This window comes from Pagrus major, chromosome 7, assembly GCF_040436345.1.
Source record: "Pagrus major chromosome 7, Pma_NU_1.0".
Lineage (NCBI taxonomy): Eukaryota > Metazoa > Chordata > Actinopteri > Spariformes > Sparidae > Pagrus > Pagrus major.
Window position 1 is genome coordinate 10162383 of NC_133221.1, and position 26327 is coordinate 10188709.

General features: G+C 40.1%; 2 protein-coding genes across 3 annotated transcripts; one reads left to right on the forward strand and one right to left on the reverse strand.

Moving 5' to 3' along the window:
- Positions 1 to 18670, forward strand: ccdc187 (coiled-coil domain containing 187). Of its 2 annotated transcripts, XM_073470032.1 has the most exons (13): positions 1 to 310; positions 1015 to 1107; positions 7069 to 7131; positions 7637 to 7775; positions 7925 to 8015; positions 13633 to 13711; positions 14314 to 15660; positions 16140 to 16261; positions 16386 to 16457; positions 16550 to 16684; positions 17044 to 17138; positions 17232 to 17326; positions 17408 to 18670. In XM_073470032.1, the coding sequence occupies exons 2-13, from the start codon at positions 1059 to 1061 to the stop codon at positions 17554 to 17556; spliced, it is 2436 nt and encodes an 811-aa protein (XP_073326133.1). In that variant the 5' UTR covers positions 1 to 310; positions 1015 to 1058; the 3' UTR covers positions 17557 to 18670. The 2 variants fall into 2 exon arrangements, with proteins under 2 accessions (XP_073326133.1, XP_073326135.1); XM_073470034.1 differs by lacking the exon at positions 14314 to 15660.
- tnfrsf9a (tumor necrosis factor receptor superfamily, member 9a) lies at positions 18644 to 26153 on the reverse strand. Its single transcript, XM_073470035.1, has 7 exons — positions 22612 to 26153; positions 21761 to 21880; positions 21499 to 21636; positions 21341 to 21413; positions 21129 to 21226; positions 20875 to 21042; positions 18644 to 20749 (listed from the first exon to the last, which is right to left on the reverse strand). Exons 1-7 carry the CDS (start codon positions 22745 to 22747, stop codon positions 20625 to 20627), a joined length of 858 nt encoding a protein of 285 aa, XP_073326136.1. The 5' UTR covers positions 22748 to 26153; the 3' UTR covers positions 18644 to 20624.
- Positions 26154 to 26327: the final 174 nt, after the last annotated feature.

Sequence of the window (26327 nt, forward strand, 5' to 3'; positions counted from 1 at the left end):
GTTTGTCCGCCCTGGCTTCCCATCACGAGTCGACGGGGGCTTTGTTTCATTGATGAACAACAACCGTCCGTTTCGTTTAAACAATTCTCACCAAAAGTGGAGGCGGTAGAGGCGGTCAAGCACCTTCGTGACTGTTTGGACAATAGAGACACAGATTAAAACGGAGAGGAAGAGGGAGGGAGAGGGAGAGTGCGACGGACTCCAAAGTTGACACTTGGCTGTCATGTTTGGTACAGTAGCTACTTGTTGAACAGGCTGTGTGCAAACATACACAACACTGGAGCCTGTGTGGGCAGCGGGCTGGGAACAGGTAGGTTATCAAACAATGACTCTTTGGACTGAATGAATGTTTGTCCGTGTTTTACTTTATTCAACAAACAAGTGGCCCACAGGTTTTGAATTACAGGCTCCTGTCGATGTTAACAGCAGCACTGCTCGTGTTAGCTTAGGTTGCTGTGAGAGAAAAACTTGCTAGTTTCAGTCTCTGTAGGGTATGTTAGTACATTAGTTTAGTTTTTTTAATGAGTAAAACTGAGATAAACCACTGAACTGTTTGATTTAAAGACACAAATGATTGTCAAATGTCTCGTTGTGTAGCTTGGGGGTATGCTTGTACATTTAAATGGGCACCGTGTAGCTTTGAAGAAGAAATTCAAACTCAGAATTTAAATATTTTACAATATTAATGCCTCAGAAATAATTGTATTTTTCCATAACTGAATAAACAGGCTGTTCTCAGAGGAAAATAAACTCCCCAGAACACTGTTTAGAGCTAGAAATGTGGCAGGGTCCGCCAAATATAAACAAAGTAAAACAGTATGATATGGTGTTGTCCTTCAAGGTCAGTTGGTTTATTTAGTCTTGTAAACAAATAGCATTTGTTTATTTAGTTTGTTCAGGCATACACAAATCTGTCAATGAAGAACTTTCTCCTCTGATTAAAATTTCCTCCCCCAAACTGCAGAGTGCTCCTTTAAGTCCCATTTCATTTACCCCTTCTCCCTCTTCTGTCAGGGTCTTCTCTATCACCATGAGGCAGTGACAGAACAGGGACTGTGATGGCAGAGCTGGAAATTGACCACACAAACCTTCCACGTGTCCAAGAAGGTAAGCAGACACTCTCACAGTGACCCAACTCCTGCAGCTGAGTGTGGAAAATGTGAGCAAAATGTACCATGGGTCATGGTCCGTCCTGGAGAAAAGTTGTTTATGTCGAGCTACCCCCCTCCATAGGGAGGTCAGGGTCAGCGACTGACATGGAGCCATGAAGGATGAAGTATTTGATTCAAGTACAGTGAATACTAAGGACAGACTTGTCTACCCGTCTCCTGCGTCCTTGAAGAGAATGAGACATATGACAACTTCCCATAGTCTCCTTTTTGCCTTATGAATAACTGGCCTTGGCACCAAATGGCAGCTTTTTTTAGTCTTTGTGTGTCTATGCTTGATTTCTGAGGCTGCAATACTCCGTGAAGTAGCTTGCTGTATGTTTTGACTACATGCCAGATACAGGTTCAGGAATACAGCTGTGTGGAGATGGATGTGATTATAGGCAAGTCTGGTGTGCTGGTTGCAGATAAGAGTTAGGAAAGGAATGAGATGACTCTTTGTGATATGTGATTTCTGAAGAAAGAAAGTGCTGTCACTCGAGATGAAGACTTGTACTGAAACTTAAATCTCTTGATGTTGAAACATGCTGATGTGCACAGCAAAGAGTTGCGTATGAAGAATATAGAGTTCCAAAATCGATTGGAAAAACATTAGAGCTGTACAATATGGTAAAAAAAATCATATTGTTATTGCAATATATGATTCATGGTTAGTGTTAGTGATACATTTTGCATCGCAATTTTCATTTTCACTGAAAAAAGTATTAAAATCATGATGAAGTGACATTTGTTATTCAATTTCTAAGTCAACTTTATTTATAAATCCGAACAAAGCAATTATGAGGCATTTTCGGTGTCTGGACTATAGACTTTACGTGTCAGTTGACTGTCAAACATATGTAGACATTTAGAAACTGAAAAACAAAACGCTGAAGTGAGAATTCGAATAAATTTAGCAAAGAAAAATTTCACATGCTCAGCTACAGAATGTGTTATTGTCATACTAATGCAGCTCTTGTAAATAAAATTAGTTGCGTCTTCCTCCTTTCCATGAAAGTATTTAAACATTCACAGGTAAGGAATGTCTAAGCTATGGCCTGGGTGTAGACCGTTGACTCAGTCTTTGGCGTGTCCACACTAATGAATGAGATAGAAATAGGTCTGCATGTCTTTTATCAAGGGAGATAATTCAGCACTCCACTCTTGTTTCCGTACACAAAGGACACAGTGTGCAGCTTTGCATTTTCATGCTTTATCGAGCAGGGGCCAGTGCACAAACAAAGCTGGTAATGGCAGCGATAAACTGCTCATCGAGACAATAGCAGCATGTAAATCAGATGTCTGGTGGTCAGTGTAATTTTTTCCGCTCATCGTCTACTTTCACCAGACAGATTTGTCAAGCTGTGCTGTTGTTGGTCTCTCTTGCACTCGGGCTGTTTGCTTAATGTCCCATTGTGGGTGTTTATGCTTCAATTTCCCTAAGAGCCGTAGATCCTCGTGTTCCACTTCTCCTTAATTTTCCCCTCCATCTGTGACTCTCTGCCAAGTCAACTTTCTTTGTTTTCATTGCCCCCTTATCAGTTCCTGTTTTGTCCGTCCTCCAGCTCTTCCTGATATAGCCTGATGTGCAGAGGGAATGCAGCTCCCAGAGGAATTCCCCCACCTCCCCCCTGTTCCTCATTTCACTCTCCCCAACTGACCTAGAGTCCCATTACCCCTCACCTCTCTTTGTTCAAGTTGGTCCAGTTCATGAGCTGGCTGGCACAGTTCACCTAGTTTATAACAGAGCAAAGAGAGCTGTGGAATGGACGGACAGACACTTCATGGTGAAGATTTGCGTAAAAAAACAGCGAACAGGGGAAGAGAACAGACCAGGGAGAAGGAAAGAGAGAGTGAGAGAGGGAGGGAGACAGCTTGTGGGCGGTCGGTGGGGGATTTTGGCTGAAAATAGAACCCTTGTCATTTTTCTCCTTTCGCCAGTTTCTTTGTTTGGCAGGCACTTGCTGCAACTGCTGCTATCCAAGAGGCTGCGAAGATGAAAGAGAAACATCTCTGTCGGTGTTTGATCGGCTGCTCCCTCGCACTGGATGTCTGAGATGATCTGCAGAATTTCGTTTTAGATGACTGGCTGTCAGTTCTCTAATGTTGGAGGCAGTTTTTCAGCTTTTTGACTAAAAAGAGAAAGTGAACACTTTCACCTATGAGATTTAATTACATCAGCAAAAAGGAAAAAATTGCTACACGTGTCATTGTTCTATTTTTATAAAATATATCATAATAGAAACTAATTTCACATTGTTTTGACTGTATCCATATCTCAGTCTGCACAGACGGTTGGGGAGCCATACAGTGGGTGGCTGCTGATATTTTTAAATCTTACCAACTTGTTCTTCTTGCTTTCTTAGACAATCTTAGCCCTCAGTCGATCTTAGCCTCCAGTGTTCAAATGCCACAGCCAATTTCTGTCGTCTCCAGGATCTTTTATTTACTATCCTCTTAGGAAACAGACACGGCCTGACGGGGTCCTTTCAGTGGCCTTATTAAGAAGCTTACAGTAGGAGTCTGTGCACGATTTTGAAAACGCACTCAGCCAGACTCGCCTGTCCCTCAAAACCTGTTTAGCAGCCATAATAACACAGTCTCCTTGTCCCTCCCCTAGAAGGGTAATGTGACCGTAGTTTAAAGAAGTTTGGAAAAACAAGTTAACCCGCAATGCAGACACACCCACAAACATACACACGCTTGCACACTCACACAGACTAGACTGTCATTCTCCTCCATTTTTCCATCCTTTCTTGCCTTCTGCTTTCTGAGTTGGACTTAAGAGTAAACTCATGTTTTGAGCTGTCAATTTGTCCTGTTGGATTAAAACCAAGCCTTTACTTAATCCCTCCTCACTGACAGACTGGACACATAAGGGCAGGTTGGAAATCCAGTTAGCAGATAGTCTGTTAAGCTCCACGACAGGTGTAAGTGGTCATGCATGTCTGCCTTGGTATGGGTTAAGTCTCAGTGTAGACTTCTGTGGTCATTTATGGTGTAAACAGACCCTTTTGATGGCTTAAGGCTGTCTGAGTGATTTCTATGAACTTTGACTGTTAGACTGAAACATACCCAGGGACTTGATCCCTGCAGGAAAGTTTTTTTTTTCTTCTTCAAGTTTTATTATTTTATTTAGTTTGACTAAATTTGACCACAGTAAAGTTTAGAGAAGACTCTTTCTCCCACTTCCCTATTTACAGAACTGGGCAAGGAGGAGACATCCTCATTTTGACTTGTTATATAAACCCAGAAACAATTGTGAAAATGTTGAAATTTAACAATGCATTGTTAGAGCACACATAATAGTTCGGGTAAGATGCAGCCATAGTGAAAGAGAAGAGGACTCTGTACATTAAGAAGAGTATGATTGTGAAAGCAGATAGATACAAAGACATGTATGTGCCTCTGAATAAAAACCCAGACACAAAGTGGTCTTTGAGAGCACAAATTGATCAACGATGGGCAACCCAGAGAAGCGTTCTTAAAGTTAAAATGCTTGATGTTTTCATTTTGCCACACAGATGGTCACAGCTATGTTTTAGACTGTGGGTTGGATATGTCACAGTGAATCTCAAGACCTTACATCCATTCTCGTCATGCAGAGAACTCATTGGGCACTTGCGAGAAAATGGTGGTGGGTAAATATGTGTTTGAGCTGAAGCGCAAGAGAATCCTTGAACCCGGAGATTAGTGTGGTGGCGTTGGAGGTTGGAGGATGTGAAACTCTGTCTATGTTTATGCAGTTAGCCACAAGCTTGAGAGCGAAGAAAATAAGATTCAACATGACCACTAACTTTGTTGTTATTTGACAGCCCCTAATACATATAACAATTTGTACAGTAGTTAGTAAAAGTTGACTTTGGGCAAATAGATTTCTGCAATCTCGTCCGACTGGATTGAACCCTGTAATGTAATATATATATATATATATATATATATATATATATATATATATATATATATATATATATACTGTGTTAAAATCACTTTTGGTGTTACAGCCGTATAAAATGTATCCCGGTTCTCTATAGCTGCTTTAAGAGTTTAAACGGGTCATTATAAACAGCATAACATATGGTATTTATGTGTGGACACTCAGCTCATAAACTGAATACTTGAGTATCTAAGCATTAAGCACAGGGTTGTAAATGTCTCCACAGGCATGGCCCAGCCGGCTCAGTGGAAGGATTAGTAGTAGACAGGTGTTTTTAATTGGGCCTGCCTCTGGCTCAGGCTGGAGGCTTTTCCCTCTGCAGTGAGCTTAATCCCTTCTTAAACACTGTCTTCTGTCCTTCTCTCGCCATTTGAAGGCTCCATTGAAGGAAAAGACAGCCATTCTTGGTTTCCTGATAACTATTTGTGAGATGGCAAAATGGTTTTGTCTGCTCACAGTGAGCTGTGTGCCTGCAAAGATGGAGGAAGTCGAGAAAACAGCTGGGCCACAGTGCTGCTGTCTGTCTGTGTTTATTTTCTCTTGAGTAACTTTGAGTTTGTTTGACAGACTTAAAACACACATGGGCTGCAGCTCATGGAGCCTATAGTGGCCCATTAAGCCCTACTGTAAACACTTGGCATGTTTATAGATGAGAATAACAGTTCACAAATGCTAAAGCTATAAGACCAAAGCACAGACCAAAGAGTATTTCAATCTGTGGGTATTCACAACCTTATGATTGAAGTTTTAAACTATATTCAGGTCAAAACAGAGTGTTTAACTGTTTCTATTATTGACTCTTGACTCTTTGTTTGACTTAACATATTTGGGAATACTTTGTATTTATCTTAAGTTTTTTGTCTCTGTATTTGAGTCCCCGTCTTGTCAGCCTTGTGACAACAAAGGATGAGGGTAGAGAGTGTTAATGGCATGAAATTGATATGTTTTAGGAGGATATTCAGCAGCAGGATGCCAGACTATGGGATCACCGGATAGGGAAGGCTTAGTTCTCCTCATAGTGACTCGATATGGAGAACCAGACAGAGTTGGAGTACAGACAGCCCTCAGCTAAAGCCTTTGGATTTACTACAGCCTTACAGATTCCACTCTTGAACACATTTGTACAGTGTACACAGGCTCCCCACCATAAATGGTGGCAGGTGATGTTTCCTAACCTTTGCATCTTCATTTGGTAGTCATAGTGAGCACATTAGTATAAGAATAAACATGTATCTGCCTCTTTCAACAGCAGTTTTAGAGATTATGTTTTGTACTGACGTATATATAAATTGTGCATGCATTTACGTACTATGGGTGGGACAAAATATTGAGACAGCATTGTATCATATTGCTTCCTCTAACAATTTGATTATTGATACACTGTTGCCAAATACTGATATTTTTATCAAAGCAGGTGCTCCAAACATATTCCCCTGCCAATTTGACCCACTGGAGTGACTACTTTATGACTCCTCGTAGTGTAAACTTCTTTAAAAGTACATGTAGTCCTAGTACCTACATGCACATACACTGACACTCACACACAAATACACCCAAATAGAGTTGGTCACATTGTTGCTTTTGTTCAAATGAGACAAACACAAGTAGCCTGCAAGGATTTTATGAGAGCCTTTTTATGTTCTTAACAGGGATTTCATGCCAGAATGGTTGATGGTTTCTTTTTTTACTAAGGTTTTGAGGGACACTCCACCCCGTCTATGTAAAAAAAAACAGCAATCATGACACATGGCACCACAGAGTGCTGCTGAACCAAAAGCTCCACAATACTGACTCCTTTCAATCCACCCAAAGGCTTAATTGTTCATTGGTTGTTGTAATTTTTCTGTTGTTTATATAATCATCCAGGTGAGAGAGCTGCTCACTTGATTAAAATACTTTAAACTCCTCCATCCATTCATTTTCAATGCTGTGTTTATAGCTTTTGTTCGATGCTGAAGTGTTGCTGTCCTCTGGTTGTTTCAGTTTGCCAGTGTTTTGCTGTGCTGGAGGATGGAGTATTGGCACACAACCTGCAGGAACAGGAGAGTAAGTACAATGTCAAGCTGCACAGCTGCACACTTCAAACGTGTAGTCATTTATATTATATGGGCTGCTTTCCAGTCTGTCTCAATGAATCACTGCTTCTGCGTTGTGAGGGTTCATCTTTAGTTATCCTGTAAAAGAATTTAGCTAAGGATTATTCTCACAGATAGTAAGCACAAATTCCAGATTTAAAACAAAACATATTTAAGTAAAATGATGTATTAATCTCACGGTTGACCAAGGCAGACTGGGAACATTAAGTACTTACTTTTGGTTAGCTTTTCTCTGTAAGTGGTGTGTGGGTTCTCTTCAACTTTAGTTGTAAACACAAAAGTAAAAAAAAAAAGGCACGGAAATTGGTGTCTGTTTTTAGGTTTCCTCATAAAGTCACTTAAGGTCAGACATGCCACAGATCCTATTTCAAATAAACAACATAGCAGTCAGAAAATATGAAAAATACTTAAATACTGTCTTGTGCTCTGCCTTTTTCTTTGCCTTGCCCTCATAGTTGAACAATACTATACCACCAACATCCAGAAGAACCAGCTAGTGCAGAATGACATTCGTGTAGCCAAAAAGCTGCAGGATGAAGAAGAGGAGCAGTTGGCCCAGCAGAGCGTCCTCCTCAGACAGGCCTCCAGACAACTGTAGGTGACCCCTCACACAGCTCACACTGCTGCACTATTCAGATATCACTAGATGTCCTCATCTCCTGCATGTGTCATTGCAATATGATGTGTCATTATCAGTAAGTCAGAAGTGTAAGAAGTCTTTTTCTTCCCTGACTGTCCTTCAGAGAGGAGGAAGACTTTGAGTATGCCCGAGTAATTCAAGACGAGATCCTGCGTTGTGCTGAGGAAGCTCAGAGGAGGGAGCTGGACGATGAGGTGAGCACAATCTGATTTAATTGGTTTCACCTTCAATTATGTGGATGAATTAAGTCTGTTCTTCAATCTTTTCGATTTGGATATCTGCAACTGTCAATGCCTGCATGAAACTAACTCACTTCTTCTTGCCACAATAATCAAATGGTAGCTGGTTTGGTTTGGCTGAGAAGGGGCAGGTGAGTACTACTATTAACCATTAGCGTTAGCCACATTTAACAGTCAAAAGATTGTCAAGTCTTCTTTCTGTCTAACAGAAGTGACTATGCAGACATGCACTGAGTCAACTGCAGAGTAGGGCTGCAAATAATGGTTATTTTCATTATGGATTTATGTTCAGATTATTTTCACAATTAAGTTTTTAGTTGACAAAATATTTTTAAAAAAATGAAAAATGCTCATCACCAAAGTGATGTCTCTAAATTGCTTCTCTGTCCAAGTCTAGAACTTAGAAACTCTTCATTTACTATCATAAATGATGAAGAAAAGCAGCAAATCCTTAGATTTAAGAAGCAGGAACAAACAAATGTTTGACATTTTTGTTTGAAAAATGACTGAAAAGATTAATTCATTATCAAAACTGTTTGGAATTAATTTTCCCTCAGTCTTTAATTCACTATTTGCTGCAGCTGTAATGGAGGGAAACTCTTGCCCGACCATAACAGAGTTAACAGATAAGACAGTTCATGACTTTTAAACTGGGAAGAAACTTGCACTAAGCACTGAGCTGAGGCTCAGTCCATCAGATAATATGATTGATGGAAAACAACATCTTTTTTTTTAAGCTACAGGTGCCTACAATAATATAGAGAATATTATCTATGATTAAGACATGTCCCTTGAATGACTAATAAATGGAAACAAGGTTGAAAATCAGTGTTCTTTTACACTCATTTTGTCACTTTTATATTACAACCTCTTGGTGTTGTTGAGCTTAGCTTGAAACCATATGTTGTCCCCTAAGTAGACAGAAATGTGACAGCAAAGTTTGTTGAGCAAAATATTTTGAGGGATTTGCTTTTGAAAGAGGAACAAATCCTTTGCTGTGGGTGTCAAGTTGCTGGCAGCAACCAGAGCAGAGCAAGTGACTGCTTCAACTTGGCACAATGCAGTGATAAAACAGAAAGTTGGACAAAACCAGAGTCAGACTTAAAATGATACTTAGCTTCATAGTATCAAACACTCACTCCCTGTTGGAGGTTTAAAGCTGGTAGTTTCCTCACTCACAGACTAAGAGGCTGTGGTCATCCTGAATTCATGTTCGTTTCAATTAATTTTAGTATCAGTTCATCAAAATGTCCATTAAAAACGATCCAGTTTGAGAAACTATAGACTGTGTTAAAGGGTAACACTGTAATGGATTATTTTACTTGGTAAATGTTGAAGCTTGTAGTTGGGCTACAGAAGCTACAATTAGAAACTAAAAGTCTGATCTGTACAGCAGCATAGTTGTAGCACAGAGAAGAAGGAGTCAGATTTCACTTATCATGTGAGTTGACTTACAAGATGAAGGAAGAGGCCAAAGGCAAAAGTACATATTTGGCAATATTTCGATATAAACTCATTTCTAATTGGGAACATGATATTGTTAATGAGGGAAAAGGAGTTGGTTACCTCAATGAGAAGTTTGAGGTGTGCAGCCTGTCGCCTGCAGCTCTTCATCTAACAGCTCACTGTGGCTCCTTCTTCTTCTTCCATTTCTCCCACAGACTGTGTAAAACTATTCCCTGCATTATCTCAAACTCATCTGCTGTCAACAAATGCAGAAAATGACAATTGGCCTGTTTTTGTAGACGCATTTCTGACAAACAATAATAAGTGTTATAAAATATCTGTATGGTGTAATTGGCAAGACTGGTGTTATGTCACATCAGCGTCCCTAGTGGAAAAATCAGAAAATAGCAGTTAGTGAAGGTACATTCATGATTGTATCACCAATTACAGTAACTACGTCAATGTGAGTAGACAAAACTGGGCATGATCTACAGGGACAACCATGGCAGTTGTCACAAACTTAAAATAGCACCACTATTATCCTTCAAGATTAGCACATTCAGCACAGGGACTCAGAGTTATATGGCACTCGGGACATACCTGTATCTTTTAATTATCTGCCTGTTACCAGCAGGTCAGGGAGTATCATATGGTTCAATTTGACTTCACTTAGGACTTAGTGAGTCCTTAATGAATGGCGGTTGCAGTAAAGTGCTGTTCTGGGCCTCTGAAGAATCCATTGTGTTATAAGAGGGCTGTATGAGCAAAGTCAGCTGTTCAACAGAGACACAAGCTGTCAGCTACCCATCTGGATGATGGCTCAAGCAATTTCTCTGGTGGTTGGTTCCAGACATGGACCATCAACCTCTTTATACAGAATCCACTCATGTGGGCACATTACTGGATGTGCACACTCAAGTGTAAATACTGTGCAGTTTGAGGAAGAAGCAGGTTATGTAAAAACGTTATCTAAGTATAGTGTTTGATAAAGAGACTTATGCTTCATTTGGAAAGATGGCCCTTGCATAAAACTGGGCTGTCTATGCAGTAGAAAAATGCAAATATTTTTGAAATTGGTGCTACATAATCAGAGGAAAAGGGTATTGGTATTCCCTTTTGCTCTGAAGAAATGCCAGAATGCACTTCGCCGCACCATTTTGGTTTTGCCCTTGGTTTTGGCCCTGGCTCGTCGTCTGTTTTTCAAGCAGGAAAACAGTATCAGCTCTGGTTCACAAAACTTCTCTATTGCAGCTAAACACTGTGCTACACTATGTATCTGAAAACATTTTAGCGAGAAATAGACAGCGAAGTAACAGAATCTTGGATTATAGTCCATCAGCACTGCCTAGTTTTGACAGTGTGATTGGAGTTTGGTAAGACAGAGGTATTTTGCCAGCCATACATTTTGGGGCTTTGGGTGCAGGAAATATGAAGAGAAATCGGCAAAGTTTCCCTTTAAAGTTCCCCTGTGCCTCAGAACAACCATACAAGGCATAAAGCGTGGCTGTAGACTCTTTGTCTTGATTCAGTTGTAGACAACATGGGTTTAAATTTTTGTCATCTGATTTTAAATAAAAATGTAACCTGTTAATATCTAGATAATGTTGTGATTGTTGTTGTGACATTTATGTTGTCCATTTCCCTTCTTTTTAAGTGCAAAAACAATTAAGCTTGCAACCTAAGCAGGACGAGGCAACCAGATGGTTCCCATCAATCACTCCCTTGTTGTTCCAATGTTCAGGCCCTACCCCTCAAAAACTTTGTTTTTATGTCTGTGCATTTTTACAGCATTTCTGAACATGGGTTACTTTAAAAAAAGAGGGGCAACTCTGCCACGACACTCTCCAGCTGGTCCAGTGGAGCGGTCTGCGTCACAAAACCTGCTCCAGCATAACATTTTCCTTTACCCTGCAGTTTCCTTTTTAGAGGAGGCTGCCTTGGCCAGGCTTTTAAAAGCTCCTTGTTTGGAGGATATGAGGTCAGAGAGGCTGTGAGGTTCATTCTTCATTGGTAAGGGGTTGGGATTGTAAAATGGTAAAGCTTCATATACCTACTGGGGTAAAAGTCATGCTAGGTTATGCAGCACGTTTCATGAGAATATATTTATTCCTGTGTGAATGTGATAATTTCTTTTATGAGTGTTGATGTTTGGATCAAATGATGAACTATTAACACTCCTGTTAGCTTAGCTACCTTAATGATTGGCTGATCAGAGGTGTTGATTAAATATTTGCCTCCCTGTAGATTGTGTCTTTAATTAAGGAACAGAAGGTGCCAGGCTGAGCTGTTTTAAATGCCAGATCCCTGTGGCACTCCACGCCTAACCTGCCATGGCAAGCTGTTAATTGTCTGCTGATGCTGGCAAAGTGGCTGACACACACGCCCTGATTGCAAAGAAAAGTAGCTGCCTTAGCTTTTAGTCATGATTTATGTTGCAAATGCAACCAGCAGAGGCATATCTTCATATTTCATAGAAATCAATGGTAGAATTTGCTGATTTGTAGGGAACATTATTAGTTCTGGGATTTCCAAGAAAAGCAACCCAGAGACATCGTGGGGGTGGGGGGTGGGTCCTCATTTAAAGAGAAGACAAGTTTAGCAGCTCTGGTAAGAGCAGGCATTCCCCTGTGACAAGGTGTTAGTTCATGTGTAACATGTGTATCCTGCTGACCTGCTTCTGTTGGAGTTTTTTCTGGTCCAGAGTTCAGGCTGAAGGAGATGAAAGGTTTGCTTGTCTCATTCAGTCGACTAGTTTCCATTGAGTCAGCCTCAGCCCCACTTAAAATATTTTGTTTGGCCACCCAGAGCTGGCACTGGGTGAAATAGCCACTATTAAGATGTCATATCACCTCACATCGCACTAAATCAACCTACATGGCTCTGCGTTTGGTGTAGCCTCCTCTGTAGATATGTCTGATATAGATGGATTAGATTCTCCTCTTGATGTAAACTTGGTCAACTCAAAACAGTCAATGCTGTTAGTTGAACATTAATAATATGTAGGGAGCATAGGGAGCAGTACAAAGCAGTACAAGATAATTGTTTTCTCTGCAGTTAGTCGTACATTGTGGAAAGAAGATGGTACAAAAACAAAACAATCCTTCTGGTGCAGTGAGGGCAGTTGTTGTCTTGCTTTACTTTTTACAAAGTCTATGCTATGCTGCCCTCTGCTGGTTGAAAACAGCAGCGTAAACATGATGTCTCGAAAATTCTAGTCATGCCAACTCATGATTGGGCACGAGTGGAATAACCTGACTGTTTAGTAGGTGGATTATGTTTTGACATTTTGTAATGCTTTAATCCAGATAATTTCATTATAAGATTATTATTATTAGCAAATAAAAGGAGTTAGGGATAGTTGATATATATACTGTATATATATTTTTTTTTTGTAGTCCATGCTGATAACTCATGGCAGATGATATTAAGATGACTGATAATTTTACATTTTTTATTTTAAAAGAAGTTTGTAACTTGTGGTTTATGCCCCCTTGAGGGTAAGAAAGGCTAAGATGTAGTGAGCAAAGTTGAAGGATTTAATGATCAGCAGCTCTAATAAGAACTGTGGTGTTAAAACTTGTAGACTTTTTTCCCTCCTCTCTGATACCTTGCTGAACATGATTGCAATTTGAAGTCATGTTGTGTTCCTTTGAACCTGTAAAGAAACACGTCCACACAGGCGATGATATGTTTGGCTCTTTAGTTGACACTGCGTAGCTCTACCCAGGTGCAGCAGTTTGATGTTGTGACAAGAGCGTGACAACAACATGCAATACTTGTTCTTCTTGTCTTCTCCCTCCTTCTTTTTTGTGTTCATGGCCGGACCTCAAACCACTTTAAAGCTGCATACTGCCACCTACTGAGTGTATAGGTGCTCACTTTTAAAGCCAATGAAAGCAATTTGGTTTAATCATATCAGCTCTATTTATCGGCTATAATGAAATTATAGCCGATAAATGGCAGATATTATATACATTTCATATTATCAGGCCAATACATTGTGTATCCTAATCAAGAGCTTGCAATAACAATTCTACTTGAAAGTTCTCAGCCTATTTATGTTTATGTACTTATTTGACAGACCAGCTTAATCTCTCTGTAATCTTCCTTTGCTGTGTCTCCACAGGAAATAGCTAAACAAATGCAGGAAGAGGAGGCACAGAGAACCAGAAGGAGGAGCAGACAGCAGGAGGGCCACAATGAAGGTACAGTTTTGCCATTTTGTTTAATGTTTTAGTTTGTTTAGTGGTAACCATAGGCAGCAATCCTAAAATACTGCCAAATCATTTTAAAGAAAAATGGTGATATTTGAGTATTCAGGAATTTGTCATTCTGAACAAAATGTATATTTTTGTTGTTTTTTTTTGCATATTTTTTTGTTACACTTAGGACAAAACCCAGGACATCCTTCACTTCTCTCTAACCATTCTCTGCTACTGCTAGCTATTGTGATATTTAAATCCATTGTCACATATGTAACAACAGCATGAACAAAACTTACCCTTCATAGCTCTCGCACAGTATTGTTATCCATGTGTTGTTATTCATGTGAATCATTTGCATGCATATAACATGTCTTTTATATTGTCTTTAACCCATGACTGTACATCTATATTTCAATGTATAAACATATTGGAATCTCTCAGCTGTGCCTAAAACATTAATGTAAAATGTGTAACCAATGTATCATGGTATTTTTAATGCCGTGTTACCTACCTTACCATTAACTGCACTCGTCTAATAGTACCTGCTAACAGCCTCACCCATCCTCCCTGCTTTTGTGTTTGCATGTTTGGCTTAACTAAAGGCAGCACCAGCGATCCTGCACTGCTATCCCCACACCAGCATACATTCAGCAACCATCACCGAGGAGAGGAGCAGTACTCATCCACCACCACCAGGTGGCAATGTTCTACCTCTCACAGCAATTCATACTTAACTGAGCCTCAGGCGAACTCCCCCAGGGGGGTAACGGCTCAGAAAAACAGAAATTCATGGTCAAATCAAGGACACCGAGATTCCTTTAGGGAAATCAGTGTATTGAGAGAGCCTTTGAGTGAGGATTCAGAGGACTCGGACACAGTTTTCTCTGAACAGCTCTCTGTCTTGTCCCAGAGAATGAATGATAGAGTCAACACAGCACCTCCTCGACGGCAGGTATCTATACAACATCAGCCGCAAGAGAGAAAGTACAGAAGTTTTTGCTCTCGCAACAGCTTTACAGATGAGCAGAGAGTTTTGGAGGAGGAGAGAGGAGAGCATGATGAGGACTATTATTATGAAAATGGTGACCTAGAGAAGAGACGGTGTAGGGACTGGGATCGGGAAAGGAACCAGAGAGAAGAGTATGAGGGTTCGCATAGGAGCAGAGATCAGGATAGACAAAGGGGATGTAGTCGCAGTGAATCTGTCCGGTTACATGACAGGAGTAGACACGGTAACAGAGACCTGGTGAGAACTTGGAGCTATAACGACAACCCTGACAAACATGTACATTTTCGGGCTGACACCAGAAACTCTAACAGGCAGCGCAGTGAAGGCAGCAATGTCTGGGGGATGCTAGGCCAGATCCTCATGGAGAGGGGTGTGCCTGTGAGGTTTGGCAGCAATGGGGCGCCACTGCAAATATGTCCCCGAAGCAGAGACAGCCAGGTGCTTCACGGGAGTGAGGCCTCCTGCGGTGACTCCCAACCACATCAGAGAGCCTTCCAGAGAGCTGCTACCACCAGGCACAGTTTCCATGGAGATATCAGGGAGAGGAGGAGATTGTCACACCGAGAGAACAGTGGGAGAGATCACAGAGAAGACCGAGACAGGCACCGTAATATTGTGGAGCCTGATGAAGAGGTTTATGAGATTAGTAGTAGAGACTCATATCTTGCTAACAGAGAAAGGGGAGGCAGTGGAAGGTGGAGAGAGCACATATCCACTAACGATCATGAAGAGGAAAGGAATGTAAATGATTGCAGGGTCAAGAGGACAACGAGCGAACGCAGGCATTGGCACCAAACTATAGAAGAAAGGTTAAGCTCAGAGGAGGAGCAGGAGGTGGAGAGGAGAAGAGAGCAGCCCTGCCGAAGAGCCCCACAGCGTAGCCAAAGCCTCAGAAGCAGCAGGATTTCAACCAGGGATAGGTCAAGACACATGGCAGCAGGTAACTCCCAGAACTGCAGCCAACTCCTGTCTGCAGAGGGAGATCTTCCAAAGCTGTGCTCCCTACCTCACTATGTGCATTTGCTCCTCTTATCTTCCCTCAATCATCTCCTTATCTGGACGAAGTTGGGTTTTTGTGGTGACTGAAGTGTGGACAGTTTCCTTTTCAAATCTATAATTCAAGTAGTCCTGGAATAAAATCAATGTGTGCTTTGCTTTCATTCTCATCTTCATCTTCTTCATTATTCTTCTAGCTTTGATGTGGTGAGGGTATAAGTTCTATGGAGTCCCTTTTGAAACAATCTTAACAAACCTTTACATACTGCTTCCTCTCATCTCTCTGCGTGTATCAGATGTCCACGTTCTTTGTTTTTTTTCAGCCTCTGTTTTAGTGGACTTGTGTGATTCATCTCTGATTTATGTGTTTTATGTTTAATCATCTTCTTTTCCGTCATATTTACTGCCATACCTCACTATTAGGAGCGTCACTGCAACCAAAACTTGACGAGGCAAGCCTGGACCTGGGGGTGCTGCAGCAGGTCCTACGGGACGAAGAGCTGGCTCGCAAGCTGCAGGAGGAAGAGGAAACGCTGTTGAGGACGGTAAGCGCCCCTATTATAATTACAAACCTTGATTTTGATGTCAAGGAGAAAGGACAGAAGCTCAGTTTCTCTTTTGATTCCTTTTGTTTGTTGTTTTGTTTCCCTAACTGTCTTGTTTTCATAGAACTCCCAGCCCTCTCCATGCAGCACTTACCCAGAGGGAGACTTTAGAGTAGCACAAGTGGCGCAGGATCAGGTACAATTATGAAATGATTTAATTTTATCGCCCATGTATCTCACGTTTAATATCCACCTGTGAAATGATCTATTGTTGTGTTTTTGCGTTAGGAAATTGCGCATTTTATGCAGAAGCAGGAAATTAAGACAAAGCGTCGATCTCGTGAGCTAGAAGGGCCGGCATCGTGGCGCGAACACAGAGCGATGATCAGTCATCATGACCGACGAGCCGCACGAGACAGACAGGTAAATGTCTTCAGCATCCAAAGAAGCTACATGTCCTTGTAATGCATGTCTTTTATTTTGTGATCAACTTTTTATTGAACAATTTGTCACATGATACACAAATACAGAGTACCATGCATACAAACATGTGACACAAAACTATATACAAGCCACTGTTGCCTTGCAAAGAAAATAAAAACAAAAAACAACATAATGCATGTCTTTTGAAAGATCCACTTAACTCTTTGTTTACTCTAAATAGTTACTACTACTAAATAGTTGACTTATGAGTACTTTTATCATGACGTATCTATTGTCAGTGTTGTTGTAAAATGTGATTGTTTTGAATTAAATTAGTCAGCCTTTGTCTTCTGTGTAAGGTCCAACGGGAAAGGCTTGACTCAGAGGGCCTTCCTTCCCCCACTGAGGACTGCTCCCCAGAGAACCAGACATCCAGCCCCCCCTCCACAATACCGTAACTGTCTCTACATTATTACACATAAAACTGACAGATGTCTCTATTGTTACTCTTTTATTTTCTTTAAATGACTCACAACTGCGTTTACAGACAAACCCAGCAGATCAGAAACATCGCAGAAGAGCTTGACCCGACCTTCCTGGCCAGGAGACAAGGCACAGACCGCCTCAGAGTGGGACAAACAGGTATTTTAAACAGGAATAGTAGCACTCAAAATGAAATTGTTACAACAATAGCTGACACTCATTGTTTTTCCTTCAATAAAGGTCCAACCGGTCAGTCACCTCCCACTCCACATTCTGGCTTACATGACTTTGTAGAGGAGCCTACTTTCATCCCACCCACGAAACGTCCAACAGACAAATCAGGGCGCACTAAACCCAAAGAGAAAAAGGAAAACTGCAAGCAACAGTAACTTTTATTGCTGTTTGATGCATATATATTTTATAACACTAAACATCCGTTCAGCTACAGAGTTCTAATTAAAAACTCTTTTCTACCAGCCGCCCCTGCGAGCACTTTAGACCAGTGAAACAAAGAGAAAGAATTGAGAGAAGTGACACTTAACTGAATAATGACTACACTTTGGACTCTGCCTTTATCAGTTTCAAAGGGAAATTCAAGGTTTATTGAAATATTGTTTGAATTCTTCAGTGTTTATGAGTGTTTAATTTAAACAGTATACCTTTTTTTTATTTGTAGCTTTTATTTGTTTTTATTTAGTTAAGCAGTATACCATTAGCATCTAAAATGTCAAATGACAAAAACAAGACGTCACTGGGATAACCTTTGACCCTGAGTGACGTGGTTTTCGGACAAGCTACTTGTTTCTGCCAATTTTTTGTTAAAGCAGTTTGGCAGGACACCAGCTGTTTTTACAATGACAATCAAATGAACTTTTATAACTTTTATAAATGGAAATCCCATTTTTTTGAAAAAAAAAAAAAAAAACCCATCAAAGTATGTTAAATTGCTTTGTAATATCCAGATGTAAATATATCCTCTTGGAACAAGGTAAGTAAGTAATCAAAACTCAAAGGTCCACTTACTAGATTTTTGGAGGTTCAACTGCATCTCAGTCGTTTATATCATATTAGTTACCAAAGACCATCATTGACCTGAGACGGGGGTTAGGTCTCCCCCTATATATGGGCACTTGTTAGCATGTGACCAAAAAGCTTTTACGTAGGCATGAAAGCTTAGACTATTTGGTACACATTCAACTCAATATTTTTGTATATTTTGCCAGGTATGTTTCAGTCCAGAGGCAATTATGATTCAGTATACTGAACACTTACTCCCCCAGCAGATTTGAATTAATTTTTACGCACATATTCACTGGTCTCAGTATTTGACTTTTGTTTTGTTTGATTATATTGCTCCCAAGTTTTAAACACACCCTTTTGTTGTTGTTTGTTTTGTCTTCTACAATTGAAATATGCCACTGCTCAGGTGGACCACTATGAATGCAATTGTTCTGTATGAAAGTGAAAAAAAATAAATAAAAAATATCCTTTTTTTATTGGCCATTTTGAAAAGTCATTAAAATACAGTACAAAGAAGACAGATATCATAAAAACAAGTCATGTAAAAACATCAAAGGCAGAAGGATAAATTCACCTAAACAAACCAGTGCATAAGATTCAGGTAACCATTGACAGGTAAAATAAAGTGCTACAGTTCTTACGAAAATGTTAATGTGTGATTGATTCCTACTTTTGTAACTCTGCTCAAGGCAGTATCTGAACTTTGTGTTCTTTGAACAGTCTTCTTGAGCTGTGACTCATAGGAACTCACTGATATAGTGACTATAAGTGTGGGCTAACATTTTCACCCTGAGCCCACAGCACATGACTCAAATGTTCCATTTGAGAATAAAGATAGGCCTGCTACAGTTCAGAAAAGACATGTTTTTTTTAAAAAAAGTTCCACTTGGTCTCATCTTGCTGCCTACTACACTGTACTTAATGATATTCATAAGCAATAAGGAGTACAGGACTGAGTACAGGGGGGTTTCCACATGACCCTTGAGTGTTGTTGTATTAAAGAGCTGCTGTCTCATATTTTTCCCAAGGTTTTCCCACGTGACATAGTTAATAGGAATCTCAGCGATACATGTGAAGTACATGAGTAATCAGATTATCAGTGATTTTTATCCAAACATTACTCTCGGTATACAAACTGTTGCCAAACTCTTAAGAGATCTGGTTGATCTCAAGTTGAGACATGCCTCTTATCTACACTAGTGTAGATGGGCAGATTCTGTACTGTACTGTAGGCTCCCTTTAATATAACATGATGTAGAATTAGCTTTTAACAAAGAGGGAAACTCCCTTCACTGGACTTTTTGACACCAATAAAGCAAGAGGAGGAAAGTCCATGTAGTTCCTGGTACTAGGGTGGAGGAGGTTATATACCACACTGTCTTCAACCTGATTGTCAACTGACTTTTACAATAGTACACAAAGCTAGTGTCTTCTGTGCACTATTATTTTCACAATATATCAGTAGTAGTCTACACCATAAAGATTTAAATAATAAACCAAAACATACAAGAAGTAACATAAACCATCCCCTGATAAATCCTGTTTCACCACATAGTCATGTTGTATAAGACAATATTGTTACAGTTTGGTTGCTGCAACATAACCAGGTTATAAATGTAAAATTTCAGCAGTAAACACTAGTTGAAAATTGGAGCCTGAGTCAACTGAAACCTATTTTAGGAGTCATATGTGGGCTCAGCAATAGATACAACTGAAACCTGACGTCAGACACAGCTGTACAAACTCCCGCGCGTGCACTGTACATTCACACAGAACTGCTTTACCGCTCAGACATGCAAATATCAGAGATATGAAACTCTTTCCCACTCATTCACACACCACAGTATTATTCAACAATGTATTGGCCAAAGTTCAACTACTTAAAAAAAAACGGAAGAAGTTAAAAAAAAAAAACAGAGTTGGCTATAAACTTGATATAAGGCTTGTTGTTTTACCATTAATTCAACCATATAATTCAAAACCTGTCATAGATATTTTAGGACTACAGTATCTGTCAAGATTAATGCCAGGGGAAAAAACACAGCATCCTTGATGGCTATAATTTACATGATGAATGGGCTGTTGTAAATCCACTTTGTTTTTTCCCCTCTCAGAATTCCCCTTCCTCTCCTGTGTCTATTCACTGTATTATCAAGAGATTGCTAGAATTGTATCCTGGTAATTTCACAACATGATGCTACCTCTAATTTTACCAATCTGTATTTTCACAGTATCTGTGCTTATTCATATAAAAGAAAAGAGGGTAGATAAAAGGCAGCTGGGTTAACACAGTGCTCTGTTTGTTGCACTTTGAGTCAAGCAAGGACATCCACAAAACATGTGGCTTTGTATCACAAAGAAGGACCCTATCGTATTCACGGTATCCTGTTTTCCTTTCACAGAATTCAATAGAACCTCCACAGGTGTTTCAGTGTGGTCATCCAATGAGTCGCTCTGAGGAGTCCTTGGAGGCAAGCGACTCTGAGCTGCTCCCCTGCTCTTGCTGGGCCTCGTGGAAACTGCACTCAATTGCTATTAATGTCCGAGGGTCATCTGAAGAAGCTAAAAAGGACAAATTGAATACTTTTCAGAATGATTGGCTGATAAATGTTTTGTATAATCGATCATTCAGGTAACATGGTTAGGCTTATCTTTTTATAATTTGTATGAAGTACAACAGTAATTACCTGTAGGGGTTATGGTTTTCTTTTCTTTTCCATTTTCCATTTCCTCCTTTTTTCTTTTCTGGTGGATTTTCAGGGTCACAACAATAATGACGACGATGAGGCCGAAGACAATCAGAACTATGCTGGTGACCACAGATAAGACCAAAGGCCATGCCTGTTCTGGGGGATCTGATACAAAATAGCAAGAAATTAATGCTGGCTTACAGTTAAAATAAGAAGCACAGGTACATTATAGGAGTAGAATCATGTCCTACCAGGTTTGATTGGTATGGTCACTGGCCTAACAGAAATGCACTCGATGTCAGCGGATGCATTTCCCTTGACCACAATCTTGTCATCTGGATTGGGACACCTTTGAGAAAGATAAAGCGATGACAGTAGGACTTAAGTGATTTTTCTGTTTTGTTTTTTTACAAAACATGGCTTCAATAAACAGATGGTGATTTTAGAGCAGGGTATATCTCACTTGGCACTCAAAGGTTTGCACTTCTGGTGAATTTGGTCATTGAAGGTTCCCTCTGGACATGGTCTGCATGAACCTGTGCAGACAATCATTCAGGTGACTTTCAGGTCAATCTAGACGTGTATGTGCCAAATTCACAAGCTTATCTTTAGTTTACTTACGATCCTCTGTAGGTTCCTGCCCTTTGGAACACTTCATAACACAGAAGGTACAGGCAGGATTACCACAGGTGAGTCCTTCTTTACAGCCACACTTTGTGTCAGTCGTGGCTGTGCATTCTCTCAGCAGGACTTGAGCACCTACACATACAAAGAGGGAAAGAGAGTTGTAAAATTGTGTAATTTTACATATTTCCACTTGTAGTTCACTAATGAGAAAAAAAATGACTTGCATTTTTGTGACCAGTAGGATCTATTAACGTACCTACACACTGAGTACATCTCAAACAACTGAGCTTCAGAGGTTCCACTGTATATGTGTTTGGCTCACAAGGTTTACAAAGCTCCTGGGGCTTTGGACCACATTTGTTGACCAGGCGGTTTCCTACAAACAAACACACACACACAGAACAGACACCAGTAAATATAATGTAAATTCTGTCACATTATGAGATCAGTTTCAGTGAGATCAGCTCCTTCCAAGTGTTCATAGACAATATGACCTTCCTACTCAAAGCTTTAAAAGTTGAAAGGCAGCACAGGAGAGCTTTAAACAAACTGTTTTGGTACTGTAAGGACATGTGGAGGTATAAGTCACAATTCCAAAGTATTTGATTTGTCATCCAATCCCTGTCTCTTTGTTGTGGTATTAGCTCAGAAAACCACTGAAACTATAATTGGTTACAGGACGCCACCACAGAGGAACAGGGGCTGGAAAATCTGCAGCTAAAAGCGCATACAACTCTGGAGGCTTATTGCTCATATGAGATATTACTATTAATACAACTCTTGAGGACTGATTTCATTACAGGTCAGTTTTACACATTAAAGCGTGTTTCTTCCTTTTTTAAAACCTGGCACCTATATTACACACAATGTAGCTTAGCCAATGAGTGACATCATTGTAGGCAATTTATGAGACTACATGCAGCTTCTTGTGGAGCAACAAAAGGTTTTACATTTATTTTTTTCACATATACATTAATAGAGTTACCCTTGCGGATCAGTGCTGTTGGGATACCTTTAAAACAGTTCGGACAGAGATAATAAAACAACACATTTGATCAATTATAATCATAGAGAGCTGTAATGGTCATTATCTCCTTTATTACTTACCAGGATGACAGGCTTCACAGCAAACATCGTCCCCAATTTTATTCCATGTCATGCAGCCCCTGGCAGTTTGTCCAGGACGGCACAAACAGACCTGCATGAGCAGAGAGAGACCCAGTGCCCAAAGGATCACAGCCATACTGTTGTCAGCTTCCCAGCCTCAGGACAGATGTAAGGTAATCCAAATTCAAGAAATATCCCAGATACCTAAATTATTTTAAAAAGGCACCTTTTTTGTTTTTCTAAATCTGAAGCTGTAGTCTTAAATACATACACACCCTTAATATTCTTAAGTTAAAGCCACTCAGCAGTAATGATATGAAGTTGAAAAATGAGTAATGTCATGTGAAGTAATCTCTCTATGCTGCTGGCTCAGTGCGCTAAAACTTACTCACCACACAGACAACTGAGCATGCTTTTCATACTCAGGTTTTTTTTCACTGGGGGCGTGACTAAGTGACATCATTGAAATCAATAAGACAGAGATGAGTATCATGAATGGAAAACACCTTAACATTCAAAACATAAACCCCTACAAATTGTCACTAAAAACTACAAAACCATAAATATAAAGTGTTTGATAATTTTACAAAGATATAACTTGTTCTTCTTCAGTGAGAAAGCAAACACAGGAAGATTAGAAATATCAAAATAACAAGATGTAAGAGTTGTTTAACTGGCAAAATAAGAGAAAAAACATTAAGAACAAACCCTAATACAATATTCCGCTCTCTCTCCCCTCTACCTCACCCCTGCTTTGTGCCACCTTCTTGATCTTTTTGTTTGCTTTGTTGTATCTATCAAATCACTTCCACTTTGCATATTTAATAGATAACTAGAGAATCTCATGGAATTCACACAATTGACTCTTTCTTAGAAGTACATCCTTGTAAGTATTGGATAACAGCATGGTCTTGTTCCAATCTGTCTAGATTAAGGGACTGCAGTGAAAACATTGTCTACTTTGACCTTAATTTAGACTGACTACTGCATACCTTCTTTCTGGAGTTTATTGCTGAAAATAGCATTCTCCTGAACAATGGAAGTAGATGGGGACTTGTTTTAAAATGTAATGTGGAGGCCTGAGCTCTTTCATGAGTAAATCTTTTAAATTGAAAAACCTCAAATGTATTGTTCATGGCACAATTCAAACCGGATCAAAAAAATATTTGTCTCTCTCTGTTCACTACTGTACTGTAAGTTTTTCTGAAATAAGGTCCTATGGGGTAAACCTGTCTAGATTAAGGAACTGCAGTGAAAACAGCATACTTTTACATAGACCAAAAACCAAAGTTTCAGCTACAACTCCCGGGTGTGTCAGATAAAAACTACGCTATAAATGAGTCTCTGTCATTACAATAGGCACTCTGTTAGCTGGGGTGAGGACGAGCAGATAGCTTGTGGCAACGCCCCTAATTATGCATAACTATAATAATATAATTTAAGGAAGTGAGTTCTAAAAATTCACCCCCTTAGTGTTGTCATGAAGGGATAAATTGGGTATAAAGGCCAAAACTGTTTTTTTTTACTGGGCTGTAAACATGTTTATTTCTGCTGTACAGGCTCTTACGGGGATTGACTTGCTTTCGGGGCCATCCTCAAGTGGCCATTCCAGGAACTGCAGTTTTTGGTAGTTGCGCGTTTGCTTCAATTTTCCGAACGGGAGTTTGGCGCTTGGTGCAAATTGTCTTTTCACATCAGTTTGCGATCTTGGATTATGCCGGACAAGCTGTAAGGAGCGATATCATGATTTTTTTCATTTTTTTTACGTTTTTAAAACAAGTCCCCATCTACTTCAGTTGTTTAGGAGAGTGCTGCAATGCTATTTTGCATTGCATTTTGAGGCTGAATAAAGAGTGACTGAATTTTCATTTTTGGGTGAACTTATCCTTTACCAAGAGAGGTGTTTCTTGGTGTAGATGGCACATCTCTGGCTCTATTACAGTGGCCAAATGTAACTGTTTTCAGAAAGGCTTCCAGGCCTCTTTCATGTGCTACATTCACTATTGTTTAATTGTATTGGGTTTGTTTGTTAAACAAAGCTTAAGTTGACGTCACTGTAAGAGGAAGGGCTTTCCTGCTTTTGTTCAGCTATCATTGTCTCAGGAAGAACAATAAAGATTACTAGAAGTCATAAACAGAGATATGATAAGTTATGTATAAAAACAGTTTTCACTCAAGAGGATACCACATTATTTTTAATGGAGGAAGTATCATTGTTATTGAGTTCATAATATCAGGTCACAATGCAGATTGTTGGCTGATGAGTCATGTTAGATATACAAGTTACTCCTGCCCAGAGTCACGAGTCAAGCTAAAGGGCACTGAAAAGTTTAAAATTTCCCCTTTGTTTTTCTCATGAGCTGCTATCATTAAGTAAGGGGTGATCATTGGTGACCACAGTGAAAGAGAAACGGAAACAAAAAGTGCAGACAGAATACTTCACTGTGCCAAAATGAAAGTGCGACTGCCCAAAGGTCACGTTTGTTAGGTGGCTTTTGTTGATGATTTGTATTGTGTCAATTCCCAAAAACTAGCTGATGACCTTTATTTCCTTTGATATGGTGCTCCCTTACAGTACGTGCTTTTAGACTTTTGGAGAATTTGCTTACTAATGATGACATGAGCACACTTACTTGTGGATGGTGTGTCTTATCCTCTGACTCAGCTTCGAATCAGGCGAAGTGACACTTCATGTATGATGTATCATTCATCATGATCTCATGATACATGAATGACATTTGACAGATTTCGCCTTTGACCTTCTAAGGCTTCAGCCTCAGCCTAGAAGGGCTCGCCCACTTTAAGAGCATACGTAGATCATCTGAGACTGTGATGTCAAAAAGTCAGCACCTCACCAGCCCACACGTCCTTGGCCAAGAAACACCTCCCACACTTACCCTGCAACCTCCCTCTAAATTCAGCTATGAAGCAGAGTAAACCCCAATAGCTCTATTAACATACTGTCTTGGGAAATACTTTTTAGTTGTTCGGTAAGTACAGTAGAGTACCGTAGTAATGACATTCATTCTGCTGGTAAATGAGTGTGTGTGTATTTGCATGTAGGCTGACATCAGCCTTAGTGTGAGTCAAACTACAACAACAGTATGCCAGTTGTAACAGAATTTGGTTAATTCCGGGACTACTTATTTTCACTTTGCCTAATACTCCTTCAAATGAATGCAATCCAGGCGATCACAGTTCTTTGCGCACTTCTGGGGGCTGCTTCTCTAGGGCACTTTAATCTGCCTCTGCACACGAGGGCGTCATTATAAGGCTGACATCACATCCTTCCTGAAAGACTTCTTATAACACACCCCCTCATGTGGGGGAGTGCAGCCTCACCATCAAACTAACATTCAACAATTTCAGTCATCTGTGGTTAGTGGGTCAGGCAGACAGGGGGTCTGTACAGGTTTAGTGTACAGCTGAGCCTGGTGAAAATATTGCCAGCCCACTGGGAAAGTACGCGGTAGCGCTAGTGCTCGGAAGTTCCACTCCGGGGTGTTAACTGTTAAGTGTAACCCAACGCAAGTGTTGCTGACACATTTAGGTGTTGAGGCGGTGTTTTACAACTTGCAGTTAGTCCGTACTTTTTTATAGCCGTCTACTTGATGAGCTACTACTGGTCATCGAGTAGTGACCTCCTGCTTGTTGTGACAATGAAACATTTCTATTGTCATGTAATGCCAGCAGACATTACCAAAATACATTTTATA